Consider the following 17439-nt stretch of genomic DNA (forward strand, 5'->3'; position numbering starts at 1 on the left):
CGGGTGCGGGTGCGGGTGTGCCCTGTGCTGTGGTGCGGGTCCAGAGGGAAGCAAGAGCGAGGAGAACAGGAGCACAGCAACACGGCGCTGTGGAGCAAGGTGGCCCTCCTTCCCGCGGGTCTGCTGTCGCACAGCGTGGAGCTGCTGGGCAACAGATCCGACACACTCGGCTTTGCCCAGGCCAAGCCTGATTCGCCAAACGCGTATCCACGCCTGCCTGACACGCACCCGCCGCACACGCACACGCACCGCCGCACACGCACACGCACACGCACGCCAATGCCGCGAACTCTGAGCATTCATCGATCGGCTCTCCAGAGAGATTGCGGCAGCGTTCCCGGGGCTACCGCGACAGTTCGAGGGGTCGGCGCGAGTGAAAAAAGCCCGGCCTCCTCCGCCGGACAGCAGCTCGCGCCGTCCGCTGTCCGTCACCTCTACCAGCACCACGCTCGGCGACTACGCCCTGACGCCCGAAGACCAGGTATGCTCGAGCGCCTGACCCTACACGCGCCACCGCACGATGGGCGCCCATCCTGAGCTGTTGTACGTACTACACAGGCCTTCTGGCTGGAGCACGAGCGATCGTTGGTGCTCGCGCAGTCGTGCATTCGCCGCCGACAAGCGATGCGAGTCTATCCTCGGCACAGTACGCCCGCCTTCCACATACATTTCTCTATTTAGTGACAATATATATTTAAATATATTTTAATCTCTTTATATCATTTATATATAATTTTAATAGAACACTATGCTAACACGTGTGACGGTATCGCCAGGGAAGCGACATCGGATAGCACTCGAGCTGTGGACCACGGAGCAGACCTACATCAAGGCCCTCCAGCAGTGCACCCAGATCAGAAAGCGACTGGAGTCCCACCAGCCAAAGCCCATCCTTAGTGCGCTCGAGATCAAGGCACACTCCGCCTTTCCGCTCCAGCCCTTGGCTAGGATTGAAGTGATTGACCACCATTTCCCAATGGCGCCTCTTAATTGCGCACAGACAATCTTCTCGGAGACTGAGACCATTCTGCTCTACGCGACGGTGCTCGAGGGCAAGCTGCGACAGCAGCTCGAGCACTGGCACGTGGACCAGACCCTGGCACATGTCTTCACCGAAATCGTACCACCGCCCATTCGCAAGCGTTTTACCGCTCCGAGTCACTCACTTTCTGATCTCGCACACACGCACGCACATACACGCGCACTCAGCAACCCTATTTCAAGGTGTACAACCGCTACATGATCCAGTACAACGCCTCCCTCACAGCCTTCAAGCACGCTCTCCAAAGTTCGTCTTTCCAGCAGTTCCTGGAGGTACCGTACCTCCAACAGAACAGTCCAATCGTCGCGCCTTCTTTTCTTCTCTCTCCTCGTTAATTACCCACACAACGCTCCGTGTTTGTTGTCCAGGCCTGCGCGGAAGACTTTGTCCACACAGATCTGCCCTCCATCCTCATCATGGTACCGTAACAACATATTACACATATCTTAATTTCTATACACATATTTTTTACATAACTCTATATGATGCATTATACTAATATATGCTTATGCAACAGCCGGTGCAACGGATCCCGCGATATATCCTGCTCCTCGATGCGCTGGTTGCTCACACGCCAACGACGCACATCGACTACGCCGACCTGTGCCAGGCGCTCGACGTCATGAAGCGATTCACCGAGTCGGCCAACCAGACGCAGCGCAACTACGAGCGCTACCAGGCCATCCTTCGCCTTCACGAGCTCCTTCAGCCTCAAATTCCTGTACGTCTGCCCAAACTATCAATCCTGTGTGCAGTGTGTGCGGCGTGTGCAGTATGTGCGGTTGTGTTGTGTTGTGTGTGTGTGATGTCAAACTGACTGACTGCCTCGGCCGGATGACGCTGCAGAATCTGGTGGTGCCATCGCGAGTATTCCAGGGCGCGGGGTCGCTACTGATGCTCGACGGGTCGCGGGTCATGCGCCGCAACCAGCGGAAGGTGCGGCAGGTCTTCCTGTTCAACGACCTCCTGGTCGTCACCAAGCACCTCCGATCGGAGAACAAGTACCACCTCAAGGTGCTCGTCTTCCTCGCCAGCGTCCAGCTCGACCACAACCCGCCCGTACCCGGTGCGTGCCTTCACCCGCACACGCACACGCACACGCACACGCACACGCACACGCACACGCACACGCACACGCGCACGCGCACACCGCACACAATGGTCGAGTCAGCTCTCTGACCGGAGCGTTGTGGGGAACAGGCGAGGAGGGCGAGCGGTGCTTCCTGCTGCGGAGCCGGAAGAGACCGGAGCAGTCGTTGCTGCTGGAGGCGCGAAGTATGGAGGACAAGATGGCGTGGGTCATCGCCATCGAACGCGCCACCTACCTCCTCGCCCAGCCCCGCACCACACAGAACCTGCCCTCCTGAGCGCCAGCCACGTGGTCCCCCTTTCAACCAGCGCCTCGTGCCATCGCGATGTGCAATCGACACCAAAAGTTGAAGTTGCACAACCAAAAGAAGGTTTATTCTGGGACATTCCACATTCATTGCTGGCTCGCGCCATCTCCGTCGGTTGCGGGGAGTGTGTGCCTGCCGCTGCTCACGGCCGAACTGGAGTCGAAGAGCAACGTTAGCAGGTGCTGGACCTGTTCACTTCACCGGGCCATTGGTATGAGCAGAATGTGGTTCAGGCTTCTGCACCAATCCTGTGGCGCGAAATCAAAAATCGAGATTCAGAAGTGAATGTCGATTGGTCTAGAGGCTGAACCACATTCTGCTAATGCCTGTGTATCCTTGGATACCGGTGAAGTGTCTCCAAGGAGGGCCAACCGCCGGAGATGCGGAACTTCGACCTGTCGCGTCTTTCTCAAGGACCCCCACACCTCACACCCCACCTTTCCCTGGCATAACCGGTCATGTGTGTTGTGTGTGTTGTGCCGTGCGTGTCGTGCCGTTGGTCGTGTCGTGTGTGTTGTGGTGCGAACCAGGACCAAGGAGGTCGCGCGCCAAGCGTCCTGGTCATCTTTCCTCCCCATACCCCCCCCCAGCAGGACAAAATGAATTTTCGAGCAGTTTTTCACTGGATTCCACAGTCATCTTGCCTTATTCCAGCACAGTTTTTGGCACAACATGCTATCCCACTTTAGCATGCATTACTCCCTTGAACACCAATTGAGAGTGGAGTTGTCTTCAGAGTTGCACAGCAAGGAGGAAGAGCTGAAGATAGTGAACACACTGCTTGACTGGTGCCATGGCACAAACTTTGCCTGTTCCTTGACAAGGTGGACAAGATGGAGCATCCAGACAAGGAGGCCAGGGCTACCTTCCTGCATCAGAACATCATCAGCCCACTGTTTGAACTACAGAAGTGGTCCAACACCTGATCTGAATGCACACTGCAGCTTCTGTTTCCATGGAGCACAGCACAGTGCAGCACACACACATGACACACATGACTGAGACATGAACAAGTTCCTTGGTGCACATGACACAGTCACTGTGTGGTCCAAGTCAGAAAAAGATTACTGGCTGGCAAACAAGAATCAGGAGGAGTGAGAAGGGAACTGAAAAGAAAGAAACAGAAGAGAAGGAGGAGGAAGAGGAAGAAGAGGAAGAAGAGGGAGGAGACAGGCTTTGGTATATGCAACAAATCAATGGCCAATGAGATGGAGCAAGGGATGTGAGTGCCTCATGGAGTGGGCAGAAACAATGGAAGTGGCAAGTTGGATCCTCAAGGGAGGCTGGATGAGTGACCTGGTGAATAATTCCTGTTTGGTAGGGAGAGGAGGAGGTGAGATGGCCAACAAGATGTTCAGAAGCCACCCTGAGGTCTAGATGATCAAGGTGGAAGGTGTTTCTTCCAAAGGGAGGTGCCTCACCATCCAATGGCAACTGACTTGAAAACACAGACTGCAATACCTGGTGATGGAGGTCCTGTGGTGGTGCCTACAAGGATGATATGAAGCTGAAGCTGATGCATGAAGGTAACTTGGTGTGCAGAATTTGTTTTCCTCTTTGCTTGTAGGCATGTACAGGTGTGCCCCTTGTTGGAGCTGGGTCCACCCCTAACCTTCATGTCTCCCTGCAGAAATTGATGCCAACCCAGCACCATATGTGACCACCTCCACAGCCTACCACTACTGCCATCAGGCTACTGCTGCTGTCAATCCCCTAGCTATTGCCTTCACCACAGCCCAACACTTCCTTTGTGCTGCCTACTGCACCAACAATCACCTGGGGTGACACTGTGAGACCAGCCTTGGTGAATGGAGCCCTGGTCACAGTGGATGAGATCAGGGTGTTCCCAGCCTGGTGTTTAATGTGTATGTGTGTGCATTGAGTGGTGAAGCAGCAGCAGAAGTAGTAATAGTTGTAGTTGTAGTAGGAGGGAGGGTGATGATGGAAAGGGAAGTGAGTGTATGGAGTGAGGAGAGGAGGTCACAGCAGGGTATGGTGGGGTGGGGGTGTCAAGAAAATTAGCTAAGGTGTGAATTGAAAAGGTATTGTGTCCATACCCTTTTATTGCAAAGGTGTGTTATGTTAAGGAATGATGGTGATGATGACAATGATGACAAGGATGATGAAGAGGATGATGGTATTTTCTCTCATTTTTGTTTGCACAGAGTGTGTGTGTAGTGTAGCACCACACTGACCAGCTGAGGATGATGAGGAGGAAGCCACTCCAAGAATAACAACCTGCACACTAGAGACAGCCACCTGCTCATGTCTGATGCCTTCCTCCAGCAGGAGAAACCTCTTCAGTCTCTCTGTGGAATCCCCAGCATTCTGTTGCCCTACGTCAGGTGCGCCCCCACTGCTGCCCCCTCACACGCCTCGACCAGGTGCTGATGTTTGTCGTCATCATCGTTGTTGTGGTGATTGTTGTGGTTGGGCGTCAACAGGACACACCACTGTAACAGTTACACGGATGCCATAAGTAGGGCGCCAACTACCCGGCGTTTGCGTCCAACATTCTGCAGCTGCTGCGGTGGCTCGACATACCACGCGCCGTGGCCCACCTCCGTCACCAGCCCGTGCCCGGGCACTTGTGTGAACAACCAATAGGCGCGCGTGACTCTGTCGCAGATGGCAGACGGAGGCCCTCCAGCTGGGCCAGCAGCTCTGGCGACCACAGCCCCGCGTCTAGGACCGCAACGTCGTGGCTCGACCACCTCGCCAGCCTTTGAGTAAAGAAGCAAAAATTATGAACAAACAAAAACAAGGCGTCGCTCGCCTCAAGACGACGACTCCCATTTGGTGGGGCCTTCCTCTCTAGACAAGGAAGTCGCAGATGTTGCCGTAGGTGGTCTGGAACTTGTGGTAGAGCTCGGGGCTGTTCCTCTGCAGGGCCTCGGGCTCCTCGGCGAAGCACACGAAGATGGTCGTCACCGCGCTCTCCACGATCTCCAACACTTGCATCACCATCACGAAGCCGATCTGTGTGTTGTGAGGGGGGGGGGAAAACGTGAGTTATGGTGATGGTGATGGTGAAGAGGAGGAGGAAGAGGAAGAGGACGCACCAGTCCGCAGATGATACCGACAGGAATGTAGTAGTCGTCCTCGAGCGCGTAGATCATTGCGCCACCGAGCACGCCGGTGACCACGGCCGACGCAAGGCAGGCCATAGAAAGAACGCTCCCTGCGAGGTCGCGAAGCAAGGGTCGGAGGTTAGTTGACAATTGACAACAACACCACACGCCGCATGAAGAGAGCAAGCGGTGTGTGTGTGAAGTACCGATGATGTTGTCGTTGATGATGGCCTGGATGCCGTGGCTGTGGACCAGGTGCCAGGTGTCCTTGGCCGCGCGGCAGTAGGACTTGCCGTAGATCGCGATCTGTGCGTAGGCGTACTGGTTGAAGTACTCGAGCAGCTGGTCGAGGCAGGCGACGATGCACTCGCCGATGAAGGCCAGAATGACGATGGCGATGTTGTCACTGTTCTGCCTGAACGACCGGAAGATCATGCGAAGCGTGCGCAGCAGAGCAACGATGAGGGAGCCGAAGCAGATGGAGCCGAACGAGGTGGTGGTGGCGCGCTTGAACGAGCCGAGCGTGGGGTTGGGCGGCACGCCCACCGTGCCGTGCAGGAAGTACCACGACGCAAACACACCAGCCGCCGTGACGTGCACCACGTTCTTGATCACTGCCATAGTCGACACCAACCAAATCAGCAGGCAGCGCGCGAGTGAGTCCGTAAGATGGAGGGTGCGGTGAGTACCCTGCGAGACCCAGTAGAAGGAGAAGAGGAGGTAGATGCTGAGGACGTAGGCCAGCACGGGAGTGTACTGCTGGACGAGGAAGATGGCGACGCTCCAGAACACGAACCAACCGAACTGCAAAATCAGCGAAGCAAAGGCTGGAAAGAAAAAGAAGAGGGTGAGAACGAAGAAGAGTTGTTTGGCTGAATAGGGAAACGCGTTCTAAATATGTACCGACGGTGGTGGTGCCGGGATAGTTCTGCACGAGCACGGAGACGGTCTTGAGCATCTCCACGGCGAACGGGATGCGGCTCCTCCACAGCCAGAAGAACAGAGCCGAGATCACCGCGAAGATGGCGAAGATGACGCCGGCCCAGATGTTGCCTGTGTGGTGTGCGTGTGCGTGTGTCGTTAAATGTGAGAAGAGTGAACGAAAGAACGAACACGTGAGACGAAGATGATCTCGCACCATAGATGAAGGAGAAGACGGCGATGGCGGCGGTGAAGAGTACAGAGAAGCCGATCGAGAGGTAGATCAACTGTCTGGCAAAGTACTTGAACATCACCAACCACAGGCCGGCCGAAAGCGCAGCGACGGCTGCGCAGACGGCAGCTGTGAGGAAAATGTGGAAAGTGGTCGTCTTGTCGAGGTCCTGTACAAACCATCGCACAGCGAGGCGTGAGAAACCGGGGCACCAAGCGTAAAGGCTGGTAAAGAAGACGGGCTAGAGCCGCAAGGCTACGCACATCTTCGTTGATGATCTTTCCTTCGCTGTTGTCGGCACCCTTGCCACTCGCGAAGGTGAACCAGCCAATGCCAAAGATGGCACCAGCCGCCAAGAGATGGACGACGAAGGCGATGTAGAACGCGAAATCACGGTAGCCGCTCGCAGGCTGGAACTTTTCTGCTGGCTGCTTTAAAAGAAAGTACGTCAGCTTATGATTTCATTATTCATCAATGCCAAATCACAGCAATATCCAGAGAACCGTACCTGGAGAGGCGATTCCTCGTAGTACTCTCCTCCACCGGGCGCACCGAATTCCTTCGGGGGCGGCGAGGAGGGAGCCCACTGCTGATCGGGCAGGTACTGGCCCTGCGGTGGCGGATATTGGCCCTGGGGAGGTGGGTAGGACGTTGTGGGCTGCGGCTGGTACGCGTAGGGATTCCCTCCAGCAGGTGGCTGCAAGCCTCCTCCACCTCCTCCTCCATAGTAGCCCCCCTGTTCCGTGCCGTAAGTGGCCATCTTTTCTCGTGATGTCGTGTAGCGATGGCCGATGTGGTTGTGATTTGTTTTTGCAATTGGTGCGACGCTCGCGTTCGCGCGAAGCCTCTGGTATGCGAGAATGAGCCGACGAAAACGCGCGGGAAACCCTATCGGGTTCAGGGAACACGACGATCGGGAACCTTCCACCGATGATCCACGTCTCGCATTCGCCCATGCCTCTTCATGAAGAAGCTTCTTCTTCTGTGCCCAGTTTGGTTGTTCTCATGTTCGGTGTCGCACGTGCGGGAGGTGGTGGTTGTTTTCACAAGGCCAGTGTGCGCCCGTGGGCGAGGGTGACAAAGTGCGCCGGGTCGATGCCGCGCCGTTCCAGCTCCACGGCCAGATCTTGCACCGGCCGCAAGATGGGGCGGTACCCTGTGGCACATCACCACCAACCACCATCAACCCGGCCCAGGGTCAGGATCGGCCTGAGAAGGAAGAGGCAGCGTGCGTAGCGTACCAAAGAGGCGTCCGCCAAACGTGCCAAAGTGGATGCCGATGCTGAGCTGTGCCCTCACATCCACGTGAATCTGTGCGTGTGCGATGATGATTGTGTGCGGTGGCGTGCGCGTTACAAACGCTGTCGTCACACATATGAGCAATGGCGAATAGTACCTGGACCGCCTCCGCCGGGTTGATGTGGACAGACTTGTGCGTCTCTCGGGGCTCGTAGGCACCTGCGCACATCATTAGATCTCTCATTTGGCCGTTTGTGCCGAACAAGACCACCAACTGGGCGCGAGCTGCACGCATACCGATGGGGAGGGCGGCCAAGTCGAACGGACCGAGCAGGGCGCCGATCTGCTCAAAGACGGGACAGTAGCCCGTGTCACCTGCGAAGAAGACCCTCTGCGTTTGGCCCAGCAGAGCGAAGCTGCACCTGCACCCGGGGGGGCTCAGCCACTAGAAAGGGCCATTGAAGGGGGATAGTGAGATTAACGAACCACAACGACTTGCATTTGTCGAAGAGCCCGCGATTGCTCCAGTGCTGGCAGGGCGTGGCGATGATGCGCAGTCCCGGCTGGCGCTGCGGCTCGGCTTCCTCGCGCTCAGTTTCTTCCGCTTCGTCATCGTCGCAGTCGCCGCTGCGCTCGGGGGCGGGCCACTTGCTCGGTAGGACGTGGTCCTCCCACCAATCGAGCTCGATCACCGTGGACGGATCGTCCTCGGTGCCGTTGTTCGCCCTGAGCCACTCGCCCAGTCCCAGCGGCACAATAAACAGCGGCGGCGTGGGCAGGGACGCCAGTCGTCTGTTGATGATGCAAGCACGCGACACACGCACGAGGAATGTGAATGAGCAGCGTGTTGTATGGGTCCATCACATGCGGGGGGGTCATACCGTAGCGCGTCAGCGTCGCAGTGGTCGTAGTGGTTGTGCGAAAGGACGACGACGTCGATGGCGGGAAGCTCGTCGATGGTCATCGGGGGTGGCGTGAAGCGAGGAATGCCCAGCATGCTCAGCCAAGGCGGGCTCAACAGGTCGGACCACACTGCAGTGTGCAAGGGTTAGCATCAGCAAAAGCACGCATTGTGCCCCACACACGCGCGTAGTGATGGTGGTGAGCACCTGGATCAGTGAGCACGTTGTAGCCATCCATCTGTAGTAGAAGTGTGGCGTGACCTGATCACCGATAGGTACCTCGCCCGCATGAGATGAAATGCGGTCTGCCGCCAACAAACAAAGCTGGCACGAGTACCAATCCAAGTGGCCTGCAGGCTACCGGGAGCAGGAGTCGCGATGGCCTCCGGCACCACCGCAGCGATCGGGTAGGTCTGAAGGTACAGCCCCAAATGTCAATCATCACTGATGCCCACCACTCTAAGCAATGCGGCGAGGGAAGCCTTGACCTTGCGGAGGAGCTCGGCGTCCGGGAATGACTCGCCATTGCCGCTCACAAACTTGAGAAAGTCCTTGGGGTTGCGCGCAACTGCGCACCAACGTAGTTTAATCTCTAGTCCGATAAGAATAATGAAGAAGGGGGGGGCCGAACCTACCGAAAGTGGACCAGGGGTTGAGGAAGGTGCCGTTGGGAGCATGGTGGGCCTTGTCCTGCTGCAGTTGCGCCAGCGTTTGCTCATCGATGCTCGCCGTGGCGGACCTCGAGGTGGCCTGGTCATCTTTCTCCATCTTTATGTGTTTGTGGAAATAAAAAGAACTTGGCGGCGCGGGGGGGAAAGGAGGAGCACTAAATGTAAGCGTCGCTGAGAAGAGAGTGCTCATGTTGATGATGACTGAAAGGTGATGATACAAGAAGTGTGCAAGAGTTGAGTTGAGGGTGTTGTGGGCCACGTCTTCCGCGCCAAAGACCGAGAGCGGGTCCAATTGAGCGTGGAGTGGTGTGGTGGTGGTGGACGGCGGGAACCCGGAAGACGTGGTGAACGGGGTTGATTGCTTCGTCGAAGAGAAGATGTTGATGATGACGCCGAGTTGCGGGGACCTGCTGGTGTATCGTTCGTTGTAGTTGTTGTTCCTGCCATCGCCGAAAGCCTCTTGATCGAGGCCTCTAGTTTTGTTCGGGCTTACCGCGCTTGCGCTTGGTCTTTCTTTCCTTGGAGATGACCACGATTGGATGCGACACCAGCAGGTCCCCTCTCGCGCCTTGGTCGTTGCCGAGCCTCAGCTGTCCGTCCTTGTTGCTGTTGTGGAGAAGCGCCGTTTCGAGGTACTCGAGATTGCGCTCTTGCTTCGTCGGTTGCTTCCTCCTGATCTTGATGATGAAGCGCGTGCGTCCGTAGTGCGAATTCTTTTTCAGCTTGACGAAGAAGACGTAGAGCCCTTCTTGCTTGTCGAGAACCGAACACCTGAAGCACGGAAAGAGCGAGAGGGCTTAGAAGCGGATTCGAGAGATCGTTGAAGAGGAAGAAGAAGGGAAGCAGTACCTGATCCTGTAATCGCGAGGGTGAAGAATGCCGCCGCCCTCCTCCTCGACCACGACGTCGATGGGGATCTCGAAGTTGCTGAAGCTGCTACCGCCCTCCTCTTCGCCGTCATCCATGGGCATCGGAACGGGGGCGCCCCACGGGTTGCGTGTGGTGGACGCGGCGGGAGCGCAGTAGGCGCCCGAGTCGGCGTCATTGCCCACCTGGTGACCGGCGTAGGCGAGCGGATTGTTGAACGCGGTGAAGATGTTCTTCAAGTTCTTGACAGAGACAGTGAAGCTGAACTCCTTGTTCTGCAGCACCTTGGACGGCGGCGGCTCCCTGAACCGCATGCCTGTGTCCGGCTGACTCTCACTAGGCGAGCTGGGGCTTGTGGGTGCGCTGCCCGTCGACGAATGTTGCGGCGAGTTGCCATCTAAATAGTCGAGACCATCAGAACTACAGTAGCGCAACAAGAGACAAAGGCGGCGAGAGAGAAGGAAACGTACGAAGGAAGGGCGAGTGCGGGGCGGACTGGGCGGAAGACGCGGGCGAGCAAGGGGAAGCGACCGAGGCGGGCGAGTGGGTGTGGGACGAGTGCGGGCTGCTGTGAGGCGACCTGGCCGAGGGAGAGGCCTCCTCGGTCGCCGAGTGGCTGGAGAGCGAGTGCTGGTGGTAGTTTTGCTGCTGCTGATGACAACCACCAAGCGTTGATCCAGCCGTAGCGTCGGCGGCGCGCATGTACTGAACGCAGATGAGGGCGCGATCCTCGAGAACCGACGAGATGGTGCAGGAGAACGGAAGGTCGATGCCGTGGTCGTTCTGGAGCAGGTGAACGCTGACGAAGACATGGTAGAGCTCCAGGATCTTGGACTCGATGTCGGGAATCATCTCGGCCACCGTCTTCTCAGGATCGGTGAAGAGGTAGAAGGTTCCCAGAGTAGGCGCCTTGACGCACAGCCTCCACTCCTGCTGCTTGACGATCGCGGGCAGCTGGTGGCGATGCTGAGTACTCGAGTAGCCCTGGTAAGGGAGCTGCGACGAAGTGTGCTGGGAGGTCTTGGAGGGGTGGTGGGCCGAGGAGAGACCCCACATGTCCTCTGATTGGGCGTCCGAATGGCCGTAGTTGGACATGAATTGGGAAGCGCTGAATGGGAGGGAATGAGCAGGAGGCAGGAAGTCGGAATGGGGGAACGAAGCTGGAACGCCAGGAAGGCTCTCCGTGTCATTAGGGAGGAATTCCATCAGGTCGCGAGTCTTGCCACTCAGCACCACGTCGCCGTTGCTGTTCTTCGTCGTGGCGAAGGTGTTCAGCAGCTGATCGGCGTAGAAGAGGAAGTCGAGCTGATTGCCGCTCGGGGGCAGCATATGGGAAGCGGCCATGGGGTCGAAGCCGTTGAACGAAGTCGCATACTGGTTCTCGTACGAGAGATGGCCAGGATGGGCTGCGCCACCGCCGTAACTACGTAATTCAGCAAGGGATGCTGGGGGGAGGGAGGAATAATTCGTTAACGAATGAAACGAATGTGAATGTCTAGAGAAGATGCATCTTTTAGAAAAGACGACAGAAGAAAGGCCGCCCAAAATAGAAGCTTCAAGTACCCATGACGTGGGGAAGTCAGGGTTCGTGGATGAGGAAGATGGGGAAGATGATTGTCTCGTCCGGATGTCTCAGCCAAGAAGAATAGAATAGATTCCTCGGACACGCGGGCGAAAAGAAGTGGCAAAAGTACGCCTAGTTACAGACAGATATTGAGGAATGCAAAACGCGATTGCGCGAAAACACTGGGCATATTTCACAATCCTGCCCCGTTGCACCGAGGAACCATTACGGTGTACGGTTAATGTTGGGCTCTTGGGCTCAGAAGGGCAACATGAATTTTATGTAGACCGATAGATCGACATACATCAGCTGGCGGGCGTGGTGACCAGATCCCTGCGTTGGGTGAGACTCCGTAAGGTCGAACTGAGAGTTGCAGGCATGCGCGCGGGAGAAGCAGAAAGAGTACCAGATCTTGATGCTATTGTCTGTAAGACCTGATGTGATCAATGTGGTGCCCTGAGCGTCCATACCCAACGCAACGCCTGGTTGTTTGGAAGGTGATCAGCGACCTTCTTGTAGTAACGCCGCTCTGGAACAAGGTAGCTGCACGTACCATCGTGAGCTTTGACTTTGTGCAGGAGAGTGGAGGACTGAAGATCCCAGCAGTAGAGCCAGCCATCTTCGGAGACGCTCACCACCATCTTGGCTCCGGGCAACGCGATGGAAAAGAGCGCGTACTTGGCGTTCCTGTGCGCTTTGTACGTTCTGCACGTTTGGAATCATAAATGAGAGTCACATCACTAGGCTAGGTCAACGGCCGATAGGCATACCTGACGCAGCGCGCAGGTTTGGCATCATCTTCCAGCTCAAGTGCCCATAATTGAATCGTCGAGTTAAGACTGTTGGTGAGCGCCCATTTGCTGCCGATACCGCTCCACGAGCCGCATGTACTGTTGGCAATCAACATCAGTTTGCAATCAAACATGGGCAGCAGAGGGCGGAGGAAAGGTGTACATCGGCACGAGGCTTTGCGAGATCGTCTTGACGAGGTCGCCCGAGACTGCATTCCACACTTGGCTGTGATCGTCCATAAGGGTAAGTCGGTGCAGCTTCTGAACCAACAGACGAATGATCGGCAACGTACCATGACCCGTCGTACGATGTGGAGAGAAGATACTTGCCGTCTTTGCTATATCGGACGGTCGCCACAGGTGCCGTGTGTTTCACCATGATTTTGCGCAACCGGCCTAGTAGCATCACAAGATGAGTGCAACATAATCACCTTAGCCAGGCTCTCGCCAACCTTCTCTCATGCGTGTGTCGCGTCGTGTGGAATAGTATCGATCTTACCCTTTTCGCCAGCAACGTCCCACAAGAAAAGCTTGGTGTCGTAGGAACCGGACGCCAGTTCGTAGGTCTTCGGGTGGAAGTCCACTGACACCACAAAGTTGGAGTGGCCCGAGAGGTTGTGCTTCAGCGTGCCCTGGGGACGAAGATGAAACAAGATTGTCGGTACGTGATCACAACGGGCCGTACGACGGCCGCAAATCAACATGACATGTTCAGGTCATTGTACCGTGGCGCGGTCCCACACTTTCGTGGTGCGGTCATCAGAACATGACGCGAGCAGCGCCGAGTCGTGCGACCACGCCACGTCGGAGATACCCTGGCGTGCGGTGGCGGTTGTTAGCGGAACGCATACACGCTCGTCAGTGCCCCAGTGAAAACCGAGCTGGGTGCACGCACCCCAGTGTGACCGTTCTCCCCACCAAGCGTGATCTCTAGCGCTCCGTCCGAGAGGCGCCACACCTTGACCGTCTTATCGCCCGCTGCGGCGCCACATATTTAAAACGATTTAAATAAAATACAAAAAATCAATCATAAGAACTGAGGTCAGCGCGTACACGCGGAGGCAAAGTACTTCGCGTCCGGCGAGAAGCGGACTGCCGTCACGGCTTGCGTGTGCCCTGAAAAGAAGGAGCACAAGAATTCCAAACGAGATGAATTGAGATGAATTGAGTGTAAGAAGTGATAAATCAAGATTATTTGAAGAGTCTAACAAACCAGTGAGTGTAGCACGCTGCCGCACGGTGCGCTGTGGTCCTGCCCGTCCTGCCTCCGCCATCTGTTCTTCTTCGATTGTTGTGTTTTGGCGCCTTCACGCAAGGAATGTGAATAACTCAAAAAAGTTGCATTCCATGCTTGCGGACATGAAATTTCGAGCAAGCCCCAGCCGAAAGAGACCGCGAGTGATGGCAGAGAACACGCCGACCTCTTCGCCCAAGCTCGGCGCGGGAGTGGCTGAGCCGAAAACTACACCACAACCAAGCCAGAGATGATGCACCACCATCACGGTCTCTAAAACGAGTGATGCGCCCGACTGCGGGAGCGTGGGCTGCTGGCAACAGTGAGATCGGGTAGTCACTCACAAACCAATATTCCAGCCAACCACACAACAAGACACAACACGTAGCGATGCTGGGGAATGAATGGCTGAGCGCCAACAATGGCCGGCGCCGGTCGAGTGTGAGCAATGGAACAAGCAACACCAGCAACAATGTGCACTGCGAACGGTGGTGGAACGCACTGATCGCGGTGGTGGGGTTCGACGTGGCGGCGCTGCTGTACTGGACGAGCCTCGAGCCACAGGAATCCTTGGAAGAGCTCCACCGAAACCTGCCTCGCCTGGCTTCGTGCCTGATGGCTCCTCCTTCCTCTTCCTCTTCTCCTTCCTCTACACCATCGCCAGATTCTCTGCTCCTGCACGCCGCTACTCCCCTCTATCCACATCACCCACCTCCTCTTTCTCCCCTGTCTTGGCTCCTTCGTCTTCTTCTCTGCATCCTCCTTCGACATTCCCCAGCGAAGGAATGCCGGCGGCCGGGGCCACCGCCGGGGCGCCATCGGCTGGGGCGTGCTGGTCTACGGGGCTATCCTGCTCACCTGCCTCCTGCTCGTCGACCAGGGCAACACTCTCGAGCGTCATGGAGGCTTCAACCAACTCCTGTTCCTCATCTTCTTCCTCCCCTGCCTCGTCCTCTCCCTCGCGGTTCGGTACGGCTGCGTTGATTTCTTTTTGATTTCTTTGCAAACCTGCTGCCTTCTGCACACGACTCAAGCTTTTAGATGATGATGTAACCCGGGATCGATAGATGCTGCTGGCGTGGACTCAGCCGACGTGCTTTCGTGTGGTTGTGGGTCGGGCTGGCCTGCTCCATCCTGCTCTTCGGCCACGTCCGCTTCGAACGCGGCCGCGCGCTGTGGCCCCTCGGTCTCGGCGACTCGCGCATGGAGAAGGCTACCCTGCCCACCGCTGGCGGTACCCCCACAAACATCTTTCCATCTTGTTCCCGGGCGAGCGTGGCCTTACTCCCCCCCCCCACAGAACCGGTCATGGGCTGTCGTATCCCTCCGCCCGAGAGGAACTGGGAAGACGTGCCGCCGAACGGGTTCATGAACTTCTGGGCCGGCTCCCAGACCTGTCCCGCACAGGTGCGTCCACCTACTACTACTACTGTGCAGAGAGAGCATGGCGCTCACCATCATGCACGTCATGATGACAGGACACGTTCGCGTGGTTGGATGAAAGCAACGAAGTGCTGACGGTGGACTGTTCGAAGGCGGAAACGGGCCTCCTCTCCCGGCTGATGTCGTCCGCCGGCCCTGGATCGGGTCCGTACTCGTTCCGCGGCGCGCCGCAGGGCACCGTGTACCTGCTGCCGCGCATGGAGGCGCTAAGCTGGCTCGAGAAGGGCATCGGCGAGATCGCCCTCCAGCGGTGGATGCTGGGCAACGTGCTCAACTTCACCTACCCGGGCCACCCGGTCAACCTGCACCACCTCGAACGCCTGCGCGACAGCAGCGACAGCAGCAACAACGGTGCGGCGGCAGAGGCGATGGCGACTACGTTGGCGGGCATGGACGCCGGAGAGCTGGACGTCCTGCGCAGCCGACTCGACTTTGCCGCCGAGGCCCTCCTGGTGAGCTGCGGCCGCGAGTCGAACCTCATCTTCCGGAATGTGAGGAATGAAACAGCGGTCGAGCGCGTATGCAAGCACAGCAGCGAGCAGGCGCAGGCGTCTGACCTCGTTCCAGAAGCCCAGACCTTTCCCAGTACGTGTCGTTGGTCGTTGATCGTCGTGTGGTGTCGTTGATTGTGAGTGAGCCAAACACTGACCACGTTTTTTGCGTGACGCACAACAGAGAAGTTGAACGTGATGGTAGTCTATCTGGACGCCGTGTCGCGCCGCCAATTGCACCGGAAGATGCCCGAGACCGTGTCCTTCCTGGAGGAGATCTATGCGGGCAAGTGGCACAACAACGTCTCCTCCGTGTTCCAGTTCTTCAACTACCACGCCATCGGCTCCATCACCAAGTTGAACATGCGTGGTATGTGTGTGTGGCTGGCTTCTCTTACACTCTCCACCACCGTCATCGAGGCTGACAACTGCCACTGTCGTGCGTTGCAGCCATGTACATGGGACATGTCGTCAAAGATCTGCTGCAGACATCGTACCGGGCCATATGGGATCACTTCCGAGACAACGGCTATGTCACAGGTCTCTCCGACAACGAGGTACGCCAGCACTCGTCTTTCTCTCGCCGTGGTGGCCCACACCCACACGACGCACGACGCAATAAAGTCACATCTCACCGGGTCCAGTGCGAGGACAAGGTGGCGCGGCTGGCCAACACCAACACAACGTGGGATCACCAGTTCCTTTCGCCGTTCTGTCTACCCGAGTACCTCCCCGTCGGCGATCCGCACGGTACGCCCACGCCCCCCCAACCCAAGGCGGCCCGAGGCCTCTCGTGTGCTGACCCCATTGGTGCTGGGCTTGTGGTGGGCGATCGCAGGCAACTGGGTGGGCCCGTTTGCACTCAAGGCCCGGTGCATGTACGGAAAGCACGTCCACCAGTGGGTGCTGGACTACTTCGCCAAGTTCTGGCGGAGCTACGCCGACGTGCCCCGCTTCGGCATCGCCGCGTTCATCGAGGGCCACGAGGGGACCGGCGAGGTGATCAACCTGGTCGACACGGATCTGGCCTCGTTCCTGCGCGACGCCGACCTCATCGACTACAACTCGACCGTAGTGTTCCTGGTCTCCGACCACGGCCACCACATGTCGCTCTGGTGGACCCTGCACGCCGAGAGCGCCGTCCGAGAGAACGCGCTCCCGCTGCTGCACATGATCGCGCCCAACTGGGTCCTCCGGCAGTACCCGCACCTCGAACGCAACCTGCTGGCCAACCAGCAGAGGCTCGTCACCAGCTTCGACTTCCACGCCACTCTTCGGTTCGTGCTCTTCTCCGTCATGGTGGCGCTGGTGGTGATGGTGATGGTTCTGGTGATGATGTGTCGTACGGCCGACCTCGTTCGTGCTGATCGTTGATTGTTCATGATGTTCATCACCACAGGCACATCCTGCTGGGCGAGGCGGTCGACCGACCGGAGTGGCAGAACAAGCTGCCGATCTTCATGACCGCCAAGAGCCTGTTCGGCGAGATCGACCCGCACCGCGACTGTCCCTGGGCCGGCATCCCACCCAACATGTGCCAGTGCCGCTAGCACCGTGCACGTTGGCCACGGAGC

General features: G+C 57.3%; 6 protein-coding genes across 6 annotated transcripts in view; 2 read left to right on the forward strand and 4 right to left on the reverse strand.

Annotated features, from left to right (window-relative positions):
- The window catches only part of ACA1_203010 (RhoGEF domain containing protein), a gene marked incomplete at both ends in the record, with an annotated part of 3145 nt that extends 736 nt beyond the window's left edge, over positions 1 to 2409 (forward strand). Inside the window, 10 exons of the mRNA XM_004338262.1 lie at positions 45 to 203; positions 319 to 481; positions 559 to 646; positions 777 to 955; positions 1001 to 1120; positions 1210 to 1314; positions 1411 to 1461; positions 1560 to 1763; positions 1889 to 2108; positions 2243 to 2409. Coding sequence (XP_004338310.1) covers positions 45 to 203; positions 319 to 481; positions 559 to 646; positions 777 to 955; positions 1001 to 1120; positions 1210 to 1314; positions 1411 to 1461; positions 1560 to 1763; positions 1889 to 2108; positions 2243 to 2409 — 1456 coding nt within the window. The remainder of the gene's footprint in view (positions 1 to 44; positions 204 to 318; positions 482 to 558; positions 647 to 776; positions 956 to 1000; positions 1121 to 1209; positions 1315 to 1410; positions 1462 to 1559; positions 1764 to 1888; positions 2109 to 2242) is intronic.
- A 2844-nt stretch (positions 2410 to 5253) lies between these two features.
- On the reverse strand, positions 5254 to 7423 carry ACA1_203020 (protein pns1, putative; the record flags this gene model as incomplete). Its single annotated transcript, XM_004338263.1, has 8 exons — positions 5254 to 5418; positions 5502 to 5620; positions 5717 to 6124; positions 6200 to 6337; positions 6414 to 6563; positions 6649 to 6832; positions 6927 to 7091; positions 7172 to 7423. 8 exons carry the CDS (start codon positions 7421 to 7423, stop codon positions 5254 to 5256), a joined length of 1581 nt encoding a protein of 526 aa, XP_004338311.1.
- A 283-nt stretch (positions 7424 to 7706) lies between these two features.
- On the reverse strand, positions 7707 to 9572 carry ACA1_203030 (Nacyl-phosphatidylethanolamine-hydrolyzing phospholipase D, putative; the record flags this gene model as incomplete). Its single annotated transcript, XM_004338264.1, has 9 exons — positions 7707 to 7819; positions 7905 to 7974; positions 8060 to 8121; positions 8200 to 8324; positions 8389 to 8694; positions 8784 to 8934; positions 9142 to 9217; positions 9260 to 9372; positions 9440 to 9572. 9 exons carry the CDS (start codon positions 9570 to 9572, stop codon positions 7707 to 7709), a joined length of 1149 nt encoding a protein of 382 aa, XP_004338312.1.
- A 376-nt stretch (positions 9573 to 9948) lies between these two features.
- Positions 9949 to 11686, reverse strand: ACA1_203040 (uncharacterized protein; the record flags this gene model as incomplete). Its single annotated transcript, XM_004338265.1, has 3 exons — positions 9949 to 10246; positions 10325 to 10739; positions 10813 to 11686. The coding sequence occupies 3 exons, from the start codon at positions 11684 to 11686 to the stop codon at positions 9949 to 9951; spliced, it is 1587 nt and encodes a 528-aa protein (XP_004338313.1).
- Positions 11687 to 12211: 525 nt separating this feature from the next.
- Positions 12212 to 13971, reverse strand: ACA1_203050 (WD domain, Gbeta repeat, domain containing protein; the record flags this gene model as incomplete). Its single annotated transcript, XM_004338266.1, has 10 exons — positions 12212 to 12239; positions 12313 to 12388; positions 12460 to 12611; positions 12861 to 12923; positions 12991 to 13093; positions 13197 to 13329; positions 13423 to 13512; positions 13593 to 13675; positions 13751 to 13813; positions 13911 to 13971. The coding sequence occupies 10 exons, from the start codon at positions 13969 to 13971 to the stop codon at positions 12212 to 12214; spliced, it is 852 nt and encodes a 283-aa protein (XP_004338314.1).
- A 350-nt stretch (positions 13972 to 14321) lies between these two features.
- Positions 14322 to 17415, forward strand: ACA1_203060 (uncharacterized protein; the record flags this gene model as incomplete). The annotated part of the gene is made up of 10 exons (XM_004338267.1): positions 14322 to 14659; positions 14715 to 14900; positions 15020 to 15165; positions 15232 to 15338; positions 15410 to 15959; positions 16050 to 16235; positions 16316 to 16422; positions 16510 to 16615; positions 16704 to 17142; positions 17265 to 17415. 10 exons carry the CDS (start codon positions 14322 to 14324, stop codon positions 17413 to 17415), a joined length of 2316 nt encoding a protein of 771 aa, XP_004338315.1.
- Positions 17416 to 17439: the final 24 nt, after the last annotated feature.

Source organism: Acanthamoeba castellanii (genome assembly GCF_000313135.1).
Source record: "Acanthamoeba castellanii str. Neff unplaced genomic scaffold scf7180000084754, whole genome shotgun sequence".
NCBI classification, from domain to species: domain Eukaryota; phylum Discosea; order Longamoebia; family Acanthamoebidae; genus Acanthamoeba; species Acanthamoeba castellanii.